The following is a 21,789-nucleotide window of genomic DNA, read 5'->3' on the forward strand; positions in this document are numbered from 1 at the left end:
CCCGGAAAGGCAGGCTTCCCGCCTTCGGAAGAGGTCCAGGACCTCTTCCCAAGGCGGGCGGGGGGCAAAAGTCTTTGCTCCCCCCGCCTGCCTTCAAAAGCCGTCCAGGATAGCGGAAGCGCTTCCCTGCTATCCCGGACCGCTTTTAAAATGCTGGCGGTGGGGAGCAAAGCCTTTCGCCCCCGCCGGCCTTCCTGGACCTCTTCTGAAGTCCGGAGGGGGGGAAAGGCTTTGCTCCCCACCGCCAGCATTTAAAAAAAGGTCCCTGAGATTTCCCTATGGGCTTTCGTCTTGCGATGCAAGCCCATAGGGAAAATCGTCTAGCGAAGCGTTGCAAAAACCGAAAAACCCTTTCGTCTTGCGGGTTTTTCGTCTTGCGAGGCATTCGTCTTGCGGGGCACCACTGTACTGGAAACGGGAGAGTGTCCTCCACCCCACTCTTGCTAATGGAGGTCCACAGCTCCGTCAGCCAAGGTGCTGAGGAGGACAGCAGGGGGCTTTCCCTGCTGCCCCCCACTATCTCCACATTTTCCACTTGAGGCAGTTGCTTCACTCAGTTAGTCCTGGCTCTGCTCGCTGCTGTACTATGTTCTAGATCAGGAGTGGGGGACCTTGGGACCTCCAGATGTTGCTGAACTACAACTCCCATCAGGCCTGTGTCTAGGGATGATGGGAATTGTAGTTCAGCAACATCTGGGGGCAAGGGTTCCCCACATCTGTTCCAGTTAAGAATGAAACTACCGTATTTTTCGCTCTACAAGACGCACCTAGTTTTTGGAGGAGGAAAACAAGAAAAAAAATATTCTGAATCTCAGAAGCCAGAATAGCAAGAGGGATCGCTGCGCAGTGAAAGCAGCAATCCTTCTTGCTGTTCTGGCTTCTGGGATAGCTGCGCAGCCTGCGTTCGCTCCATAAGACGCACACACTTCCCTTTACTTTTTAGGAAGGAAAAAGTGAGTCTTATGGAGCAAAAAATACGGTAACTTCTTGGTCCTCTGGAGTGAGTATATTGTAAAACACATTGTTTGGTTGTGGCTGTCTCTTAAATTTTAAAGCATTGAACTGGCTGGGATCTGCGTATCTTAGGAACATGTCTCACTATATAAACCTTCCCCCCCCCCTTTAAGATCCTCCCCAGAACCCCCTGTCACTTCAGATGCCTCAAAGGCAAAATATTTGTCATCTGAATCACCTACAGAGGAAACCCTCCACAATTGCTATGAATGTCCCCACTTTTTCCTATTAGTTTTAATCCTTATTTTAAAGTTATAATGCTATATTTTAATGTTTCACTTTATCAGTTCTGTGCTGTAAGTATGTCACTACGCCAGATTGAATATAGCCAATTTTTATTTTAATGTAATCTGCCTCGGAGATAATGAGGTGTAAATGGAGGAGACAGCTATCTGAAATGACGAAAAGAAATCCCCAAGGAGTCCAAGGCTTGTAATGTTTTTATGTGGCACATCTATGACCAAAGGGACATGGGAAACCTCCTTATGCTAGGTCAGATCATTGCTCCACAGAGCCCAAAGCTATCTTCTTGAAGTGGCACTGAATCACCCAAGGCTTAGAGTGCTTCTTCCAGCCTTCTGAGATCTGATAGAAGTGCAGTGGTACCTCGGGTTACAGACCCTTAAGGTTACAGACTCCGCTAACCCGGAAGTAGTACCTCGGGTTAAGAACTTTGCTTCAGGATGAGAACAGAAATCGCGTGGCGGCGTGGCAGCAGCAGGAGGCCCCATTAGCTAAAGTGGTACCTCAGGTTAAGAACTGTTTCAGGTTAAGATCAGAATGAAGTCCTATTGCGATTAATTGTGCTTACTCCCCAAATAATCTGTGGGATGTTGGCATGTATAGTTCTTGCAGTGTGCTGAAATGCAGGGGCTGATGAAGTTATTATCACTAAAATAAAAAAATAAGTAGATGGGCTCTTTTGGCAGTGTGGCTTGTTGCCAGGCAACAAGCCATGGATCGGATCGTGGTGACTGGCTCCCTGTTCAATATGCCCTTGGCCTGACTTCTTCCTGCTTTGTGTGTGCTGCACAAAAAAACACCAGAGGGTACTTTATCTGTTTGCCCCCCTTTTTTTAAACATATATACGAGGTCAAAAGCAGGATCAATAACTAATAGTTGAAAAGTGCACGGGCAATTAAAAAAACAAGCAAGCAGCAATTTTCCCTGTTCTTCTCCATAGCAGGTGATGTTCGTTCTGCAATTGGGCCTCTGAGATTAGGGAACCACTGAAGAAATATTTTGGTTGGAATTTAGCAGATTTGCTTGTTTGTTTCTTTATTTTACACCAAATCTGGCCTTTTGTGTTGTTGTTTAGTCATGTCTGACTCTGTGATCCCATGGACCAGAGCACGCCAGGCACTCCTGTCTTCCACTGCCTCCCGCAGTTTGGTCAAACTCATGCTGGTAGCTTCGAGAACACTGTCCAACCATCTCGTCCTCTGTCATCCCCTTCTTCTTGTGCCCTCCATCTTTTCCAACATCAGGGTCTTCTCCAGGAAGTCTTCTCTTCTCATGAGATGGCCAAAGTATTGGAGCCTCAGCTTCAGGATCTGTCCTTCCAGTGAGCACTCAGGGCTGATTTCCTTCAGAATGGATAGGTTTGATCTTCTTGCAGTCCATGGGACTCTCAAGAGTCTCCTCCAGCACCATAATTCAAAAGCATCAAAAGCATTTGTGTTAAAGCACTCTAAAAAAAACAAACCCAGAAAACAAAAAGGCTGATTAACAATTTCAAGCCATGGCAGACTGGGGGTGGGGAGTGGAGACCTTTGCTGACACAGATTGTCACATAGACAACGGAGCAAATTTGTTTTCTTCTGCCTAGTCCTAGAGCCTTGGCCAACCTGTTGCCCTCCAATGTTGTTGGACTTCAACTCCCATCAGCCCCTGTCAGCACACTTGTTTTCAGTTAACCTAACACAATTAAAAGGGGGGGAATTCTAATAATAAGTAGGTAGGCTGGGACCACTCTTTAAAATAACACCTTTTAAAAGAACTAGGTTGGTCAGGCCCCAGATTCCATCCTTGAGAAATCAAAGAAATTTGAACGAAGCCTGTCTAGAAAATAAGGGGCTTTGTAGTTGGTCTCGTTATGAAAATAATAATTACCCCACTCCCAAATAATTAAAAGCATGCAGATCTAAAACGGATAGCCTGACAAATGTACATCAACAGTATCTCTAACAACAGGCATGGCGGGTTCAAAGGAACCTCTGGAATGTATCCTTCTATTCACACAAGACTAGCATTCTGCCTTCTCATGTGTTGAAAGACTGCAGAGATGTCACAAAGTGTGGAATGACGAGGTACATTGAGAAATCCTTTGCTAACTTAATTTCGCTCTCTTCTCAAGGAGACACAATGGGAGCCTTGACGCATCACAGAGCATCAACTGAGCAGGTCAAGTGACTTGTTCCTGAGAGCGGCTTCTGGTAGCAAAGGGTCTTTCAGGGGGTGGGGGTTATTTGCAACAGGAACACTTTTAAAAAAAACAACAAAAAGCTTGCAGTATAGTTTTCAGCCGGAAGATCAAATTTCCTTAGATGAAGCAGTATTTTGCTTCTGTGTTTAGAAGCTGGAAAGATGCCAGGTAGCTTTCCATAATCACCAGCGAGTCACTAATCTCTTAATGCATGGGCATTTGTTAGGACCTCAGATTTCATCACTCAGGGGGTCTTGTCTACACAACTTCCTACCAGTGAACTTACCAAAAGTCACTGAATGTCAGCATTCAAGGGTAAAAGTGTGCTGGGATCAGACTCCGGTTCAGCCGGTGATCTTGTGAGCATCCAGCTATTCCAGGGGAAATTTGTCAGCTTTGAAGAAAACCATCTAACACAGCGGTTCTCAACCTGTGGGTCCCCAGATGTTGTTGGACTACAACTCCCATCATTCCTGAGCTCTGGCCTTGCTAGCTAGGGATGATGGGAGTTGTAGTTCAACGACATCTGGGGACCCACAGGTTGAGAAAGGCTGATTAACAGAACTCATCTCTCTCTGTCTCTCTTTCTCGATCTCTTGTTTGTGCTGGCTTCTAATCTAGGAACAGTCAAAGCCAAACATCCACTCCATATATGTTGTTAACAGGCAGGGCTCAGAAGGATAGATGAAAATGTATTAAGAGTCCTGCAGCGTCAGACCAAATCTAGTCCAGCATCTTGTTCGCAAATGGGCCAACCAGATTTGTATGGAAAGCCTGCAAGCAAGGTTTGAGTGCAAGAGCACTCTCCTCGCTTTTTTTGCTCCCCAGTAAGTAAGTGATAGGGACGTGGGTGGTTCTGTGGCTTAATCCACAGAACCTAGGACTTGCTGATCAGAAGGTCGGCGGTTCAAATCCCCGCGACGGGGTGAGCTCCCGTTGCCCGGTCCCTGCTCCTGCCAACCTAGCAGTTCGAAAGCATATCAAAGTGCAAGTAGATAAATAGGTACCGCAGGAAGGTAAACGGCGTTTCCGTGTGCTGCTCTGGTTCGTCAGAAGCAGCTTAGTCATGCTGGCCACATGACCCGGAAGCTGTACGCCGGCTCCCTCGGCCAATAAAGCGAGATGAGCGCCACAACCCCAGAATCGGTCACGACTGGACCTAATGGTCAGGGGTCCCTTTACCTTTACCCAGGTAAGTGATATTCAGAGGCATATTGTCTTCAATACTGGAGGCAGTTTGGAGCCCTCGTGGTAGCATTTTACTGCCTCATCCTCCATGGAGTTGTCCAATTTCCTTTTAAAATCTGGTGCCCAGATCACAAGAGCTTTCACTACATCAATATTAACTGCAGTTTAGATAGCAACTTCGTTCATGACAGACATTGCACAGCGGTTCTCAACCTGTGGGTCCCCAGATGTTCTTGGACTACAGCTCCCATCACCCCTGAGCTCTGGCCTTGCTAGCTAGGGGTGATGGGAGTTGTAGTTCAACAATATCTGGAGACCCACAGGTTGAGAAAGGCGGCATTACAGTCTAGGGTCTGGGGAAATATAGGATGGGGGACACCTGACTTACTAGCAGTACATGTGAAAAGGTTCTAAGGGTCTTGGTGGACCACAAACCTAACATCAGTCAACAGTATGATGCAGCAAGGAGAAAAAGCTAATGCTATTCTAGGCTGCATCAACAGAAGTATAGTGAGGGAAGTAATAGTACTACTCTATTCTGCCTTGGTCAGACCATATCTGGAATACTGTTTCCAATTCTGGGCACCACAATTTAAGAAGGATGTTGACAAGCCAGCAGCCAAGATGGTCAAGGGCTGGAAACCAAGCCTTATGAGGAACAGTTGAAGGAGCTGGGTATGCTTAGCCTGGAAAAGAGGAGAATGAGAGGAGATATGATAGCCATCTTCAAATATCTCAAGGGCTGCCACATGGTGGATGGAGCAAGCTTGTTTTCTCCTGCTCCAGAGGGTCGGACTTGAACCAGTGGCTTCAAGTTGCAAGAAAGGAGATTCCGACTAAACATCAGGAAATCTTGAGGTTTTTAAGCAGATGTTGGATGGCCATCTGTGCTGGAAGTTTCAGTTGATATTCCTGAATTGCAGGGAGTTGGACTAGATGACTTCTGGGTTCCCCTGGACTGTCTCTATTGCACAAGAGGGGTTGGGTGGGATAGCAAAATATGAATCAGAATTCTGACCCTGAATTCATTTGTGCAGACTAAGTCTAAAGCATGCTGCTTTCACATGACGGTGCACGACTGCTGTCCGCTCTTCATGTATTCCTACTGAAGATTGCAGAAAACCCCGTTAAGCAGAGGCAGCAGCCGCAGAGCAGCCTGGTTTTGTGGACTGAGCCCTTTATCTGTTCAGCTCAGTCCTGCGCAGGAAGACATCTAAAAATAGTATTGTGCTAACGCGTTTACCTCACTGGTTTGTCATGTTCAATTCGGGGAGAAATCGCAGATGAGTCACAGCAAATTTCATTCTTTAGAACTATAAAATGCACGTCGCTATCTGTGGTTTTTCTCTTCCATTGCTCCCTGTAGTTCCCACCTTGCAGGTTGAGAAACAAGGCCAGGCTTCCCATTCCGCTGGGGGCTTTACATCACTGCTGGCAAGGGGCCATAGCTCACTGGTAGAACACACGTGCTGCATTGCAGAAGGTCACAGGTTCAGGTCCCAGTGTCTACAGGAAGGGAAGAACCCTGTATAAAATCTTGGAGAGCCACTGCCAGTCAGCACAGTTGGTACTAAGCTGCATTGACCAATAGTATCCTGCTTTCTCACAGTAGGGCAGCATCCTATGTCCCATGATGTTTAGCGCAAGGACCATTTCCAGCAACAGATTTGAGGAGTGTCATGTTTGTCATTGTAAAATAAAGAAGTGAACTCGTAGGACAGTGTAATGGTTCTAGGGGTTGCTCGTGCGTAAGTTGCTGCCACTCCTGGCTAGGTTACCTGGTTGAACCCTTTCTGTCTGGACAGCCTCACACCCATGGCTGTCTCAGTCGCTGGCAGAATCCGTCAGTGGGCGTTTCTTGAACTTCTTCCAGCAAAGAAGTTCTTTGACGCCAAGTCTCCTCCTACTCTCCCTGCGCGGAAGTCTTCTGCGCAGGGACGGTGTGGGCAGCGGAGTACCCGTGCTTTCCCTGCTGGTCTCCGGCGAGGAGTCCTGGAGCGTCCTCTCTGATTCCCCCCTCTGCCCCCCTTCCCCACCGGTGTTACGCTGATTTTCTTCCCCAGCAGATGGGCTGCCTCTCTCCCTACTGGGACCCTCTCCGGCATCCCTCTGGAGCCTTCCCTCCGCCTCTGGCTCCGATGGCAGTTCCCTGACAGACAGCAAATTTATAATAATAATAATAATAATAATAATAATAATAATAATAATAATAATAATAAAAAATTTTATTTATACCCCGGCCAGAACCGGGCTCAGGGCGGCTAACACCAATAAAATTACAGTAAAAACATAAAAACATAATGGGGGGGGGGGAGGAAACAATTTAAAATACAGGTTAAAATGCAATTTAAAATGCAGCCTCATTTAAAAAGTAGCCCATAATCAAAACTGTAAGGGGAGGGAAACATAAGGGTCAGACTGAGTCCAAACCAAAGGCCAGGCGGAACAGCTCTGACTTGCCGGCCCTGCGGAAAGATGTCAAGTCCTGAAATGGCCCTAGTCTCTTGTGACAGAGCGTTCCACCAAGTCGGGGCCAGTACTGAAAAGGCCCTGGCCCTAGTTGAGACCAATCTCACCTTGTGACCTGGGACCTCCACTTAGATATTGCTGGTGTTAAAGAGATACAAGAAAGTGCTGTTAGAATCATACAACCATAGATTTATAGAGTTGGGAGGGACCACAACGGTTATCATCCAGCCCACCCAGCTGCAATGCAGGATTATTTTTGCTTGAAACCATGACCCTGAGGTTAAGAGTCTCATAGCCTGCCTGAGCCACTCTGAACATTCAGTAATAGCAATGCAAATGAAAGATGGGACATTTTGCATCTTTAAATTTTGATACCCTCTGGTCATGACAGAAGGCGAGTCTTTCCCATGATGCACCTGCCAGAACTTTGTCGGGAAACAGTAGCACCAAAGTCCTGGAATCATGGGGGTGATAGACTATGAAGAAATGCTGGGAATAGACCAATTCATATCTATGGATTTAAGATGCTTACAGCAAGTCCATTGATAGCAGTGGTTTTATTCTGAGTATGGCTAACATCAGATGTCACACACACATTGTTTGCAGTAAACTTGCCAGGTGTCGGATCAAGAAACCTTAAAAATTGATTTCACACCTTCTTGTCACCTTAACAAAGTGAACCTGTGCAACACACACACACACACACACACACACACACACACTTCGATAAAAATCTCCAGAGCCGTTCCCATGCCACCAACATATCCTATCCTAGGTAACATGATGGGAGAAACTGTGGCCTAGTGAAACAGGGGTGGGGTGGGGAATTTTCTCAGCCCAAGGTCTAAAATCCACCCAGGTCATTCCATTCTGAGAGGTGGGGATCACATGTCAGTGGTGGGTGAGCTAAGAGGCTGAAGTGAGTGGAGCAATGACACTGAGTTTTCCCTTTGTACAGTTGGTAACTTTCTGCACACATCCCTGCGTCCCTCTCTGCTCTCTATCCAGAAAAGCAAGAGAAAAATACTACAGTTCAAGAAACCCATTGCAGCCAAGCAAAAGTGTTCCAGGGTCCAAGGCATGGGAGTGGTGGCTGTTGTCTGCAGAAAGTGACAAAGCTCAGATAGAGAGACATGTATGTCCTCATTTGGCCCTGGGCTCCAGATTCCTCACCTGTGCAGTAAAATAAGGTCTGCTCCACTCTTAAGGAGAGTTTGGAGCCTGGTTGTACAACCACTGTACAGAATTGTGACTGCGACCTTCCCTTTTTGCATAAGGTTTCAAGTTTCTCTAAGCTCAAAATCAAGACTTGAAGGAAGGCGTGTACCGTATTTTTCACTCTATAAGACGCACCCGACCATAAGACACAGCTAGTTTTTAGAGGAGGAAAACAAGAAACAAGAAAGCAACGCAAAGCCTCTTGAGCGAAGAGGCAGGAGCGCTCCAGCTGCACTCAGGAGGCTTTGCGGGGCTATCGCTGAAGCTCTTCTGGCTTCAGCGATAGCTGCACAGCCTGCATTCGCTCCATAACACACATACACATTTCCCCTTACTTTTTAGGAGGGGAAAAGTGCGTCTTATAGAGCGAAAAATACGGTAGTTCTTGCTTGTTTCTTCTGAAACAAGTGCATACGTTTTCGGCCCCTCGGTTTCGGTTCCATGCGCTCGACATTGGTCCCATGCTCAAGAAGGGGATCGGCTGTCAAAATATCAGTGCGTGCTTCTAGCCTCTGTTCAGAACCAGCATTCCCAGAGGATTTTCCAGGTCAGAGATTGCCTCCACATTCATTGGTTGTCTCTGACCCGGAAAAAAAAGCCCAGATTTCAGTGGGGCTCACATTTCAATGGCAAGTCAGCAAGATGGGAAATAGGAAGAAAGTTTGTCACCCAGATGATGAAAGGGTTTCCATCAAAGCTTTGAGTGCCATGTCCTGCAGTGCTTTTAACAGATCTGAGAGCTAGGACTTGGTGGGATTCGCATTTTTGCATTTAGTGGATTCAAGTTGCATGACTTTTTCTTTTTTGCCTCTGGCTTAGTGCGCTGAACTTGCCACCCGCCACCTCTTGCTCCCCTGCTCAACCCTCTGTGTGAGGCTTGACTCATTAGCAGGTTGCGTGTCATGCAAGTAACTTCTACCGTGGGAAAAAACTTCCTGCCGTGTCAGTCCAGCACAGCTAAAATGAGACATAGAGTCCCGTAGCAGCTTAAAAGCTAAGAAGCATTGCATTAGTCTACAGAGGCTTCATCAGATGCATGAAGGGATATTCCCATCTTACGTCATGATGCATTGGTTAAGTTTTTAAGGTGCTACAGCAAGGATAAGGAACAAATTAAAGCCAAAGACCTCATTTCTTCAGGGCTAACTTGGAGGCTAGATTTCAGCAGTGAGTGGACCAGCTCTCTACACACATTTCTGCCAGCTGGGATGCAGGTGGCACTGTGGCCTAAACCACTGAGCCTCTTGAGCTTGCCAATAGGTCAGCAGTTCGAATCCCTACAACGGGGAGAGCTCATATTGCTCTGTCCCAGCTCCTGCCAGCCTAGCAGCTTGAAAGCACACCAGTAGCAAGTAGATAAATAGGTACCACTATGGCAGTAACATAAACGGTGTTTTCATGCACTCTGGTTTCCGTCAGGGTGTTCCGTTGCTCCAAAAGCGGTTTAGTCAACCCCATAGTTGCCTTTAACTGGACTTAGCCTTCCAGGGGTCCTTTACCTTTACCTATCCATACCTATCAGAAATAACACATGCGCCCACATCCATTCTCACACGCAGCAGATATGTAACACATACCGTATTTTTTGCACCATAACCCTCACTTTTTTCCTCCTAAAAAGTAAGGGGAAATGTCTGTGCGTGTTATGGAGGGAATGCCTACGGGTGGCATGCCTACGGATTTTCCTCCTCTAAAAACTACGTGCGTGTTATGGTCGGGTGCATGTTATAGAGCGAAAAATACGGTAATTACGTACGTATTTATTCACATGCACGTACACACAGACAAACACATCCAGACTCTCGCACACACCCCTATGTATATTTATAAAACATTTATATTTATATCCTCTAGGGACCCAGGAGGCAGCTAATAGCAGCACCTGCTCCCTCCAATCATGGATGCAATTAAATCAAACAATTAAACCACAGTATAAGCTGTGAGCAAGGAACTTCCAGCCCTGTGGACCGGACCTCTATTATTTGGCCCTTGGGACTCCATCCAGGCCTTCACCAGCCCTCCTTGAGTGCTTTTGCCTGGCTGGAATGTGGCCATGAACTGGGACAAAGCCCCTTGCTTGCCTGTATGGAGGAATGTGTGCAAACCCCTGACTTTTGCATGGCTGGAATGTAACCTCCTATGCGACCGTTAGAATCACACCCACTTCTACCTCTGGGCCAGCCCAACCCTTGCACATGACCCCTGAAATACTGTGCACAAGGGGGTGTCGCCCCCAGGCTGAAAAAAAGATTTCCCGGGACTGGCAGAAATGACTGGCAGAATCTGAGACCAGGGGAGAGAGACAGCGGAAGAAGATTGGAGGAAATTTAAGGACTATCTTAAGAAACATTGCAAAATTAATGAATGTTAGAATGACGTTGGTTTAGAAATTACATGGTTTCCAGTTGTAATGGATAAGTAAAATGAAAAGAAAGGTTAAAAATTAAATGAAAAACAAGGGAAAGGATTTGCTGAATTAATAAATCAGAAATTGGAATACAGAAAGGGGAGGTATGAGGAAGTCGGGGAAGTAAGTTACAAGAAAATAAGGGATTGAAATTATACTTGGTTTTTTTGTTATTTTTGTCTGTTTGTATTTTTGTTTTGTTTTGTTTTTATATAAATCTCTGAAACTTCAATAAAAATCTTTTTAAAAAAAATGAAAAAAAGATTTCCCACCCTTAAAATAAGCTGATCAATAAAAAAAATGCAAGATATAGTAGAAACGTCCAGTCCGGCAGAACATTGTTCAGCCTGGTCCTCAAAGTGCTTTGAATACAGGGGTGTTTTATTATGCTCCCTCCTGATAATGATGGAATCAGCTGAACCTCCCTGGGAAGTGACTGCTACAAACTTGCCACCACCACTGAAAAGGCCCCGTCTTATGTCAAAGGCCCCTTATGTTGCTAAAATGGCAAGAGAAGGGGTTATATGTGCACACCTGACTGGATCTCTCCCTTTGTGGTAGAGCCCCCTCCCACACTGGCTGGGCACATCACCATTTGGCAGCAGGGACTTGTCATTGTCACCAGGCACATCCTAACCTCCTTGTTGGTGAGGGGTGTTTGTGTGAACAAACCCCCACACCTTCACATATGAATTGCATGAAGAGATTCCATGTTATTACACGGGTAGCGGGCCTGCCCATCTGGCATGGACGTCTGCAGTGGGGAATCCTACAAGAGAATCCTAATGGACAAAGGGCTCCAACTCCCAGAGAAGTTTACATGCATATAGATCTATAGACGACCTATTCTGGTCTGTCAAAGGAGCCCACAGAGCAAGGCAAGCCAGGAATTTCAGTACCACGGAGAGCTCCCGAGTGAGCAACTTGTTCCAGCAATGGTTGACAGCAAACGGAGCATTTTGAAGCCTCTGCCTCCCAGACCACATCTCCTAGGCTGTGCCCCCTTGCGGAGAGCTTAGTTTATTAAATAGCCAACCCTTTAGCCGGAAGACGGGCACTCCTCCTATGCTCTATGGCCTCCCTACTGTTGCGCTCACTGCACAAATAGTGTGGGAGGTATTTGGTTCCTCGGGCTCCGATGAGTTTTTTGCTTTTGGAGGTTGTTCTGGGGACTCCTGTCTGTCAGCCTCAGGTGAATCTCCATCATTAGGCTCAGGGACCTGGATTTCTCCTGGCTCCTTAGCTGGTGACTTTGTCATAGTAGGGTTTCCAGCTGCAGATATCTGCGCTCAGAATAATAATAATAATAATAATAATAATAATAATAATAATAATAATAATTTATTTATACCCCCCTTCCCGGTTCAGAAACTGGGCTCAGAGTGGCTAACAACAAATTTAAAACACTTAATTGATGCAACAAAAAACAGCATAAAATACAGTATAAAACGTGAATAACAATAAATTCAGAATTCAAAAATCAATTTAGGGGGAAATCCATCCAATAAACATTAGATGATCACCAGGGCTAGCTGGCTAAATTAGTCCTATTTGGGCCAGTGAGGAGACCAGGGGAGAATTAGCTGTGGGATCCCAGAGCGGGTAATCTTCATAAAAAGGGGAGAGGGAGAGAAGGAAGGGGAATAAAAGATCAGGCTAAGTTTAAATTGAAAGCCAGGCAGAATAGCTCTGTCTTACAGGCCCTGCGGAAGGAAGTTAAATCCTGCAGGGCCCTGGTCTCATGGGACAGAGCATTCCACCAGGTTGGAGCCATCACTGAGAAGGCCCTGGCCCTGGTGGAGGATAATCTGACTTCCTCAGGGCCCGGGACCTCTAAACTATGATTATTCATGGATCTTAAGGTATAGGAGCAGGACTGAAGAAAGTGTGGGGCAGGTCCAGCAATGTTACCCCTTTTTGATCACTTGGAACTCCTTTCATGCAATGAACACCGAAAGGGGCAAGTAGTCTATGTGTTTTCATGCACATAAGCCAATCAGCCGCTTAGCCAATGTTTCCTGAGGCTAGGATCACATCTGGATCTGCCAGGTATAAGGAGGAGCTAAGCTCTTTCCTTCTCCCCCAACAATAACTAGTTTATTTCTTTTGGAGCCATGTTAGAATCCGTTTGTGGTTCCCACTCGTTATGTTTGCGTGTTTCGCATAGGCCTCTCATTAGCCATGAACAGTGGTGCCCCCCCTCCCTCCCTCAAGGACCCTTTTCCAGTTTGTGCTTGTTAGCTTTGTAATGTGGCAATTATATCCTCAAGGAGCCGCACACGTATCTCCCACAAGTAACATGAAATTGCAAATCTCTCCTTATTTCCCCCAAGCCCCCTCCTGTTTGTGGGGGTGGAAATTGTTATTATTTTAATGTACGAAACCACAAGGCCAATTTCGAGCAAATGACTCATAACGGGGAGGAGGGGAGGGAAAAAACAGCCCACAGTTTCCTATGTTCAGCTTCTCCTTAGTACACAATAAGGTAAAATATTAAATAGGCTGTAGCCTGAACTGCTGTGTTTTATGTTTTGGTATGTGTGGACTCATACTATTGGGTTGTTTTTTTAAATTGTGTGTCCAGGCATTCCAAATTCTGCGACTTGAATAGATTATACAAATTGAGGATAATGTACATAATTTTTCTTACTTTGCATGAATTCTGCAGGGTAAAAAAAATCAAAATCAAAACTCTATTTGTTCACTGAATGGTCCCAGGGTAGATTACATAAAACATAACAAATTAAAATAATGAAAACCATTAAATTAAATGAAAACCACAAAACTGAAGAAAACCACAAGAGCAAGAATGCAGCAGTATAGAAGGAGGGGACGCACTCACCCAACAGCCTGAGTACAGAGGTCCGTCTTATCCTGACTACTCAATAATAGTACAAGAGGGAAGGGCACCAGGCAGCCTAGGAGCCACCACAGAGAAGGCCCTGCCATGCAACTCCACCCCTCAAACCACACAAACATGTGGTACCACTAACAGGCCCTCTCCTGGGCAGGTTGGCTTAGTTGCTTTAGTTTAACCTAACAGCATAAGAATAGCTTTGCTTGATCAGGGCATTGGCTCAGTCCAGCATCCTGTTCTCACAGTGGCCAAACAGGATCCCATAAGAAGCTTGCAAGCTGGACCTGTGTGCATCAGCACTCTTCCCTCTCATGTTTCCCAGCAACTAGTATTCAGGAACATGCAGCTCCCGGCAGTTTAGCAAGCAACTATGCAAGTGCTGCAACTGGGCCATCAGCAGCCACAGTCTACTCCTATTATTTACATTTACATCCTGCCTGTCATTTCAGTACCACGGAGAGCTCCCGAGTGAGCAACTTGTTCCAGCAATGGTTGACAGCAAACCAAGCATTCAGGGCAATGTGTATGGTGGTTCTCTCTGCAGTCCCCACTGTCCTCGCAGCAAATTGGTTATGCTGAGAGATTAGGATTGGCTGAAGGTCACTCAGTGAGCTTTGTGGCTGAGTGGGGATTCTCAAACCCTATGGCCAGCTTGTTGCCTGCACTTGATAGGGAATAAGGTCCTTTCCATTTAGAAGGTGTAGTTGTGGTCCAATTGGATCACCCAGTCCATGAGAATTTTCAAGGATTTACACCAATGGAAAAAATATCCTTGAAGGATTCCATGCATCTTCTGCATCTTCATATTACCCGTTTAGGTAACACAACAGTCTCCTGGTGTAAATTTCTCTCTCTCTCTTAGCCTAAGAGTTATTGTTATGCAAAAAGCTACGCTGAGTATATATAATTGTAAACGTAAATGCCACTTCAGTGTGTGTCTCTTACAGTCCAAACCCAAACATATTATTCGACAGGACTTGCTCCCAGGTCATTGTGTACAGCCAGGATAGCCAACATGTTGCTCTCCAGTTTGTTGGGCTACAACTCCCATCATCCTTGACCGTTGACTATGCTGGCTGCAGCAGATGGGAGTTGGAGTTCAACAACATCTGGAGGACACAACATTGACTACTGCAACTTAAGATAACAGATCATAGAATTGTAAAACTGGAAGGGAGCACAAGGGTCCTTTAGTAAGTGTGTGCCTGCTAACGGGGAGAAGAGAGTGGTGGTGGGGGTACATTCGGTGTCTCTGGAAATTTTAACATGTCACTTGGGAAGACAGGCAAACTAATACCAGTGTACTGGAAGAAGCAAAGATCACCAGTGTTGAAATAATGGTTCTTCAACATCAACTTCGTTGGACTGGTCATGTTGTGCGGATGCCTGATGATCGTCTTCCAAAGCAACTACTCTATTTCAAACTTAAAAATGGAAAGCGTAATGCTGGTGGTCAACAAAAGAGGTTTAAAGAATGTCTCAAGGCAAATCTTAAAAAATGTAGTATAGACACCAACAATTGGGAAACACTGGCCTGCGAGTGCTCCAATTGGAGAACAGCCTTTAACAAAGGTGTCATGGGCTTTGAAGACGCTCAGAACGAAAGGAAGAAATGTGCCAAGAGGAAGGCACACTTGGCAAATCAACTCCTGTCTGGAAACCAATGTCCCCACTGTGGAAGGATGTGTAGATCCAGAACTGGCCTCCACAGTCACTTATGGACTCATTGTTAAAACCGCGTTTATGGAAGACAATCTTACTCGTCTACAATTGATCGCTAAAGAAGAAGAATGAAGACATTGACTCAACATTTAAAAATCGCATTACCAAAGAAGTCAGTGTGAATCAAATAAATTAGTGGGATCTGGGCTTTACTGCAGATGTGAGGATTCCAGCTGGGTGGGGAGAAGAGGGGCTGTGTATTTTTGCAAAATTAACTCGATATCCTGTTTGCCGTTCATGCTTCAGGATGCTCACAGTGACACACCCTGCTCTCCTCTCCTCCCTTGAAAGCACAGGTTCAGTTTGCCTTGCTTTGCTGGGAAGAAGAGAAAGGCAGCCCTTTTGGAATGTCAGTGGTTTTGTTGCATTTCAGTTCGGTTTCTCTGCATCTGTAGAACCCAAAGCACGTGATACCACACGCCGCTTTTGCTCCTTGTTCCCCACAGATGATAAATATTTTCATGATTGTTAATTTTACATGCTGAAGCGAAACCCCTTATTAATGATCCCCCGCTATTTGTCATGCGTCCCCCACAGCTTTATCTCTCTGCTGTCAATTACGAATTCCAATTTGCACCAGTTCTCTAAATAGCGCACTGTTGCAATACCTCTTCCAGTTTAATTAACAAACCCATTTTTTTCAGAGTGAAAAGCTAGGCTGTTGACTGCTGAAATCTGCGGGACTTGATTTATTTTCCATGCCAGTTTTATACTAATTGAGTTCCGTGTTCTTTCAGTTTCACCCTTGTGAAAAAGGCAGTGCTGCCCATCCATTTCTCCAGTCTCATATTTTCAGACCTCCTATATAAGACATTCTGAGGCCTTTTATTTCAGGGCCACCCCCCAATATGCTTATTGAACTGCATATCTCATGCATGACCACAACTTTCTTCGATGCAGGAAGGATTAACACAAATGTGGAGGGGGCTTATTTTTAGAATGCAGTTTTTGAATGTTTGATATTGCTTTGCTTTTCATTATAATCTGATATGTATAATATTCTTTTGTTCCCTCCTAGCTGGCTGGTCACAACAGTTCACCAAGAAATTTAATTAAGGTAGACATATCTTAAGACATTTAAGCTTCCAGCTTTCTGGGATATGGGGAAGCCTTGGCTTGCAATGTCGGTGACGGGTCTTTGCTGCTTTCGTATGTCTAACTTGCAAATGTTGGCAGGTTCCATTTTTAGTAATCCCGAGTTTTTAAATGAATGCCCAGTTGTTTGACTCATGCTCAGCATGGTGGGTAAATACATTGATACTGAGGCCATACTATCAAATCCTCTCCACTTAATATTGACCAATCTGCCTATGCCCAGTGAAGGATGGAGACCTTCTGTTAATCAATCAAATACAAAGAACTGTTTTTGAGTGCCAAAAACTGAAGTACTTTAAATATGAGCAAAACAATTTGGGGAGAAAGAAGCATCTACCAATGTGGTAAATAATTCACACCAGTGACAAGCACATGGTCTCCTTTTAATACAAGAACCTTAGTTGTTACATTTTGTACCAATCTTTAATGGTTCGAAGAAAATGCAGCCGTCAATGTATTTCCTCTGAGATGTGATCCTTCACTTGTTTAGTTTTCATACCTGTTTGTAATATATTGCAAGGACATTGGATGGTGTCTTCCACGCCCATGTGTGCTGCACATGAATAGACCACACTTACAGAATGTCGTTGGCAATCCACACAATTTGTCTTGGTCTTTCACCCAGTTCCCTTTCACAACGATTTCAGCCTGTGTGTTTTCTTAGAAACCTGTTGATCCTTCACAAGACCTTCAGTTGCTTTGCTTCTCATAACCCCACCTCTCTAAAGCCCTATTAGGTGTTATCTGAAACCTAACTGAACATGAACGTGGAGAGCACAAGAGTGGCTAGTGGGAAGAGATGATAGCACTCACTGGCCTCCTGGGACTGGTGTGGCTGTGGCTTACTGGGGTGGCGGCGGCAGGGAGAAGAGCAGGGTGGTAGGGATGTCAGCACGGTGTGAATGCACCTGCTGTCCAGAAGTGTGGACTGCAGTTTGCATTATCCCTGACCATTAACCATGTTGACTGGGGCTGATGCAAGGTGGGAGTCCAGAACACCTGTGAGGCATCATGTTGGCCACCACTGCTGGTCCATCTGGACCAGCAAACTATGGTTTGCCCTGAAAACCAGGACTGCGAATCAGGGTTTGTTTGCACAAAGTAGCTAATTAAACAGAGCAGCTGGGGGGTAGTGTGTAGAGGCAAATGGATTATTCCCATAATGCCAAACCAGGGGTTCTAGTTAATGTGTGAAGCATCAAGTTATGTGCAAAGTGATCTCTGCTCTATCATTTGTCCACTTATATGCCACTTCCTTTAAACAAATCATGGAAGCGGCATACAATTAAAAGAGCAAAATAAAACCAGCAATCAATATTACGTTTATTCATTTACTAATCAGATTTCTAGACATATTCCATTTAATTATCTCATATATGAAGAAGTTGGCTTTAAAGGGGTAAATTGTTTGTTGGAGGTGCGAAATAATTTGTATAAAACTTTTTTGAGATTTTGAAATTCTTAAGATTTAAAAGTTGGAAATGAAAATTCAGAATATTTGGATATGTATAAGTCAATGGCCTGTCTGTATGTTTCACTCTTTCAAATAACTATCCTTTCAACATGCTTATTTTTGATGAGGATGTTGGTGGTAATGATTCCTAATCTTTCAAGCCTTTTTGTTTTGTTTTGGCTGTTGTACGCCCCGTACGGCTTAATAACATTATTTCTTCTCTGTCATTATTTTCTAACTTTATATCCCTCCTTTCCATGAGTCACAATTAAGGCAACTTATGATTTAAAACTGGGATGGTCCTCCCCATTTTTTCAGACTTTGGCTCCCATTTTCCCTATTTGCCACGCTGGCATATGGGAGGGGGCACAGCTGCTCCACCCCTTACTCAAAAGGAAGTGGAACAACACGTACATTTACTGCCTGTTGTGCTGCTATGGAAACTATTATTGCAGAATTTCTGTGAATGCTTGAAGCTTCTTCTGCTGAGTCAAACCACCAGCCCAATCATTTCAGAAGCTCTCCATGAGTCCTCCATTCTCCTCCAGTCCTCAGGAGCAGAATTTGGGAGGGCACATGGGGTTGCAGAGAGCAGAAGAGGGAGGGGAAGTCCCAGCTGTGGAACTAGATTTCCACTATGTTTGTGGGAGTCCACAATTGGGTATCATCCAACAGTATTCTTAGCTAGGGTATCTGAGATTCTTTCACAGGAGGTCTGGCAACTAAACATGAGACATTCTGCACGCAGAGCGTATGCTCCTCTGCTGAGTTCTGGCCTCTCGGCAGCTGCAGTGGCTGTGAATCTCCCTTCCCTTTGCTCGCTGTCGGTCTGAATATAAAATACAATCTGCTGTCTCTTTTGGTCAGCATCAGTCACTGAAAACCAGACGAAGCACGAGGCTTACAGTTTGGCGTCTGAAAATTACGACCCACTGGGAAGCCTGCAATCTGCGATGCTATCGGTAGCATTGCATTCTGTTATTGTGCGTCATCCCGGTGCCTCCTTCTCAACTACCGATTTGACTGACAGTAGCTAAAAACTCCAGACATGTACATTATCATTAGGAGGAAGCTTTCTAACGGCACGGCACTTGACAAGATTGATGTTCATTCTGTTTCCCTTGCAAGTCAGACCATCAAATGGCAGCTTGACAGACCAAAGTAAGAGAAGGGTGGGTTTGGGGAGCGTTGTGGGCCCCCCACCTTTTAAATCACCCAGGAGGGACACAACAATATCAAGGCGACAAAACAGTCTCACTGAGAACAGTTGGCCATTCCATTTTGTGAAGACTCTAATGCAATGATTGTTAACTCAACAAATGAAAGTAACAACCATTGTGTTGATTCCCAAGACGACAAGATGATAGATAACCTTTTGTAAAATAAGTTTTGGTTGGGCATACAATGTTCTTGAACTTGTCCTTTTCTAGCTTAAGAAGAGTATTTTTTTAAAAAGAGAAACAGCGCCAGAACAGTTCGTTGTGATCAAATTATGGGTTGTTGTTTTTTGCTTAGGCCTTCAAATTCAAACTGTCAGATGTATCGGATACTGGTTGAAACCCTTCAGGTTTTTTTTTAAATAACTTTTTTATTCATTTAGCTCATTCCATTCATGAATCACTTCTTGTGATGCGATTTAACAACAAAAGCATCAACCATAAAGACACACACACACACACACACACACACACACACACAAATTCATATAGAGTGGTACCGTGGGTTACAGACGCTTCAGATTACAGACTCTGCTAACCTCAGGTTAAGTACTTTGCTTCAGGTTGAGAACAGAAATCGTGTGGTGGCAGCGCGGCAGCAGCAGGAGGCCCCATTAGTTAAAGTGGTACCTCAGGTTAAGAACAGTTTCAGGTTAAGAATGGACCTCCAGAGCGAATTAAGTTCCTAACCCAAGTTACCACTGTATAGAAGCCTACCCTGATGCTTAGAAAGTTGAGGTAATTTTAATCTGTGGGGGGGGGTTTTTAACTTGTGTATGTTTTAAAATTATGGTTGCGATTTTTCTCTCAGTTTTCTCTTTTTGTAAACCGCTTTGAGGTGTTGTTGTTGTTTACAGTCAAGCGGTGTCTAAATTTTATGGGGAAAACAAACAAACCAATTTTAAATCCAATACTCATACAGAGTGGGATAACAAACTCCACTTTAAAAGTTTGTTGGAAAAGGGAAGACTTCAATAGGTGCTGCTGAGGTCATGGAGAACATGCCTGTCTTACATGTATCTGGAAAATGTCCTGAAGGGTAGGAACCGCATGAGTCCTGAAAAGATATACTTCAGGTAACAAAGTGGTGTGTCTTCTGCATATGGAGGAAGCACACCTCTCTGGGGAGGGAATTCCAGCACCTAGGAGCTGTCACAGGAAATGCCTTCTCCTGGACCAGCCCCCACATCCCCAAATCCACTGGCGGAATTACCAAGAAGGCCTCTGTTTGTCAGTCTTAAAACTCGAGAGAGTCTGTAGGGAAGGAGTTGGTCTTTCAGATATCTGGGTGAGGTGGAAGACCCCTCAAGACCAGAGGAGGGCATTTCCAGACACAGGTGAGGCCAGACATCTTTGCGTGTGTGGTCCTGATCTGGGGCCTGTTGGATTCAAGTGCAGAAGAGGAAGTAGTCCTGTTGATGAAGATTCAGCTGCTGGTCCTTTACATGGGCTAGAGGGTTGTGTGGGTGCCATCTTGTCCTTTGTCTCGGCCCAGCGTTTTTTTAAGCACCGCTGGTGACAGGGTGCCTAGATTTTTACATCCCTCATTAAAGTACTTAATATGGGAAGGGATTAGGAAGCATCAGTACTGGGTGACCCCACACCTTTAAATAATTGTTTGCAACACTGGATTTAAGAGTAATCTCTGCTAATGAAAAGTAGGGAGGATAATAACAGTAGCTCTTCTTTATTTGTGAACAAACTGTCGAAGCTCACGCAATGGTTTTCTCTTTTTTATTCCTTAAAAAAGGGGTTTAAGTGGAATTATGCTGTCTTCTCTTGACGTGTTATTCGTCCTAGTCCCGTTAATGAGCAATTTGGGTTTTTCTTTTCCTCTGTAATCTTTTTAAACTTGGTAACGAAGCCTGCCTCAATGGGTAACTGTTTATAAGCATCCGAGGAGCACGCAAGGAGGATTTTACAGGGGTAATTAAAATGCTTTATCCCTCTTATGGCTGTTGTAATATCTTATTAGATTTGGTTGAAAAGTGAAACATATTGTTCATGAAATGTGCACAGTGGCGGTATTAATGATGTAACCCGTGGGGTTGCAAAGACCTGATTTAGCTGGTCTCAAATTGCATTTGCAGTTTCCGAAACGAACCAGACCAGCCAAGCTGTTTAGAATTATCGCTAATGGGGCTATATTGCAATGAAGAAAAAGGATTTTTTTTCCAGAACAAAAAGAGACATTTGCAAGAAAACTTTGAGAGCTGGAGCATGGCGTTCAGTAAGGACATAGGGAGCCACCTTACACCAAGTCAGAATATTGGTCCTTCTGGGTCAGTGTTGTCAACACTGACTGGCAGTGAGACCCCAGGATTTTAGACAAGGGAGATTTTCCTGTTGCTACCTGGAGATGCTAAGAATTGAACTTGGGACATTTGGCACACAAAGCGGATTCTCTACAGTGCTTTCCCCACAGCTGTATCCCTCAAGGGTAGTTGTGATGCTCTACCCCATGGAATGAAATGAGCCTTTTTACCCCATGGAAGCTCTTGTGTCTATAACTAGGATGGGTGTCAGGAACGAGCTAGCTCCAAGTGAAGGTTTGCAGCCAACTGCAGCAAGCAGTCAGGAACAGAGAGGCTTAGATGTTAGTCAGGCAGGGGAGAGCCAGCAGATGCAGACTTCGGTTCTTCCTGACATTGACAGAGAAGCTGATAAGGCAGTAGCTGAGAGCAGGCTAGAAAACACAGCCAAAGCTTGCTGTAAGCACAAAT

General features: G+C 45.0%; 1 protein-coding gene across 5 annotated transcripts in view; it reads left to right on the top strand.

Annotated features, from left to right (window-relative positions):
* Window positions 1–21,789, top strand: part of CCDC85C (coiled-coil domain containing 85C) — a 165,748-nt gene that overhangs the window by 112,377 nt on the left and 31,582 nt on the right. For 4 of the 5 annotated variants that reach the window (XM_081914053.1, XM_081914054.1, XM_081914050.1 and 1 more), the window contains one exon: window positions 16,320–16,358. The exons of the other annotated variant lie outside the window; for it this stretch is intronic. In XM_081914053.1, coding sequence (XP_081770179.1) covers window positions 16,320–16,358 — 39 coding nt within the window. The remainder of the gene's footprint in view (window positions 1–16,319; window positions 16,359–21,789) is intronic. 5 annotated transcript variants of the gene reach the window in all.

Source organism: Podarcis melisellensis, assembly GCF_964234715.1.
Source record: "Podarcis melisellensis genome assembly, chromosome: 1".
Classification (NCBI taxonomy): domain Eukaryota; kingdom Metazoa; phylum Chordata; class Lepidosauria; order Squamata; family Lacertidae; genus Podarcis; species Podarcis melisellensis.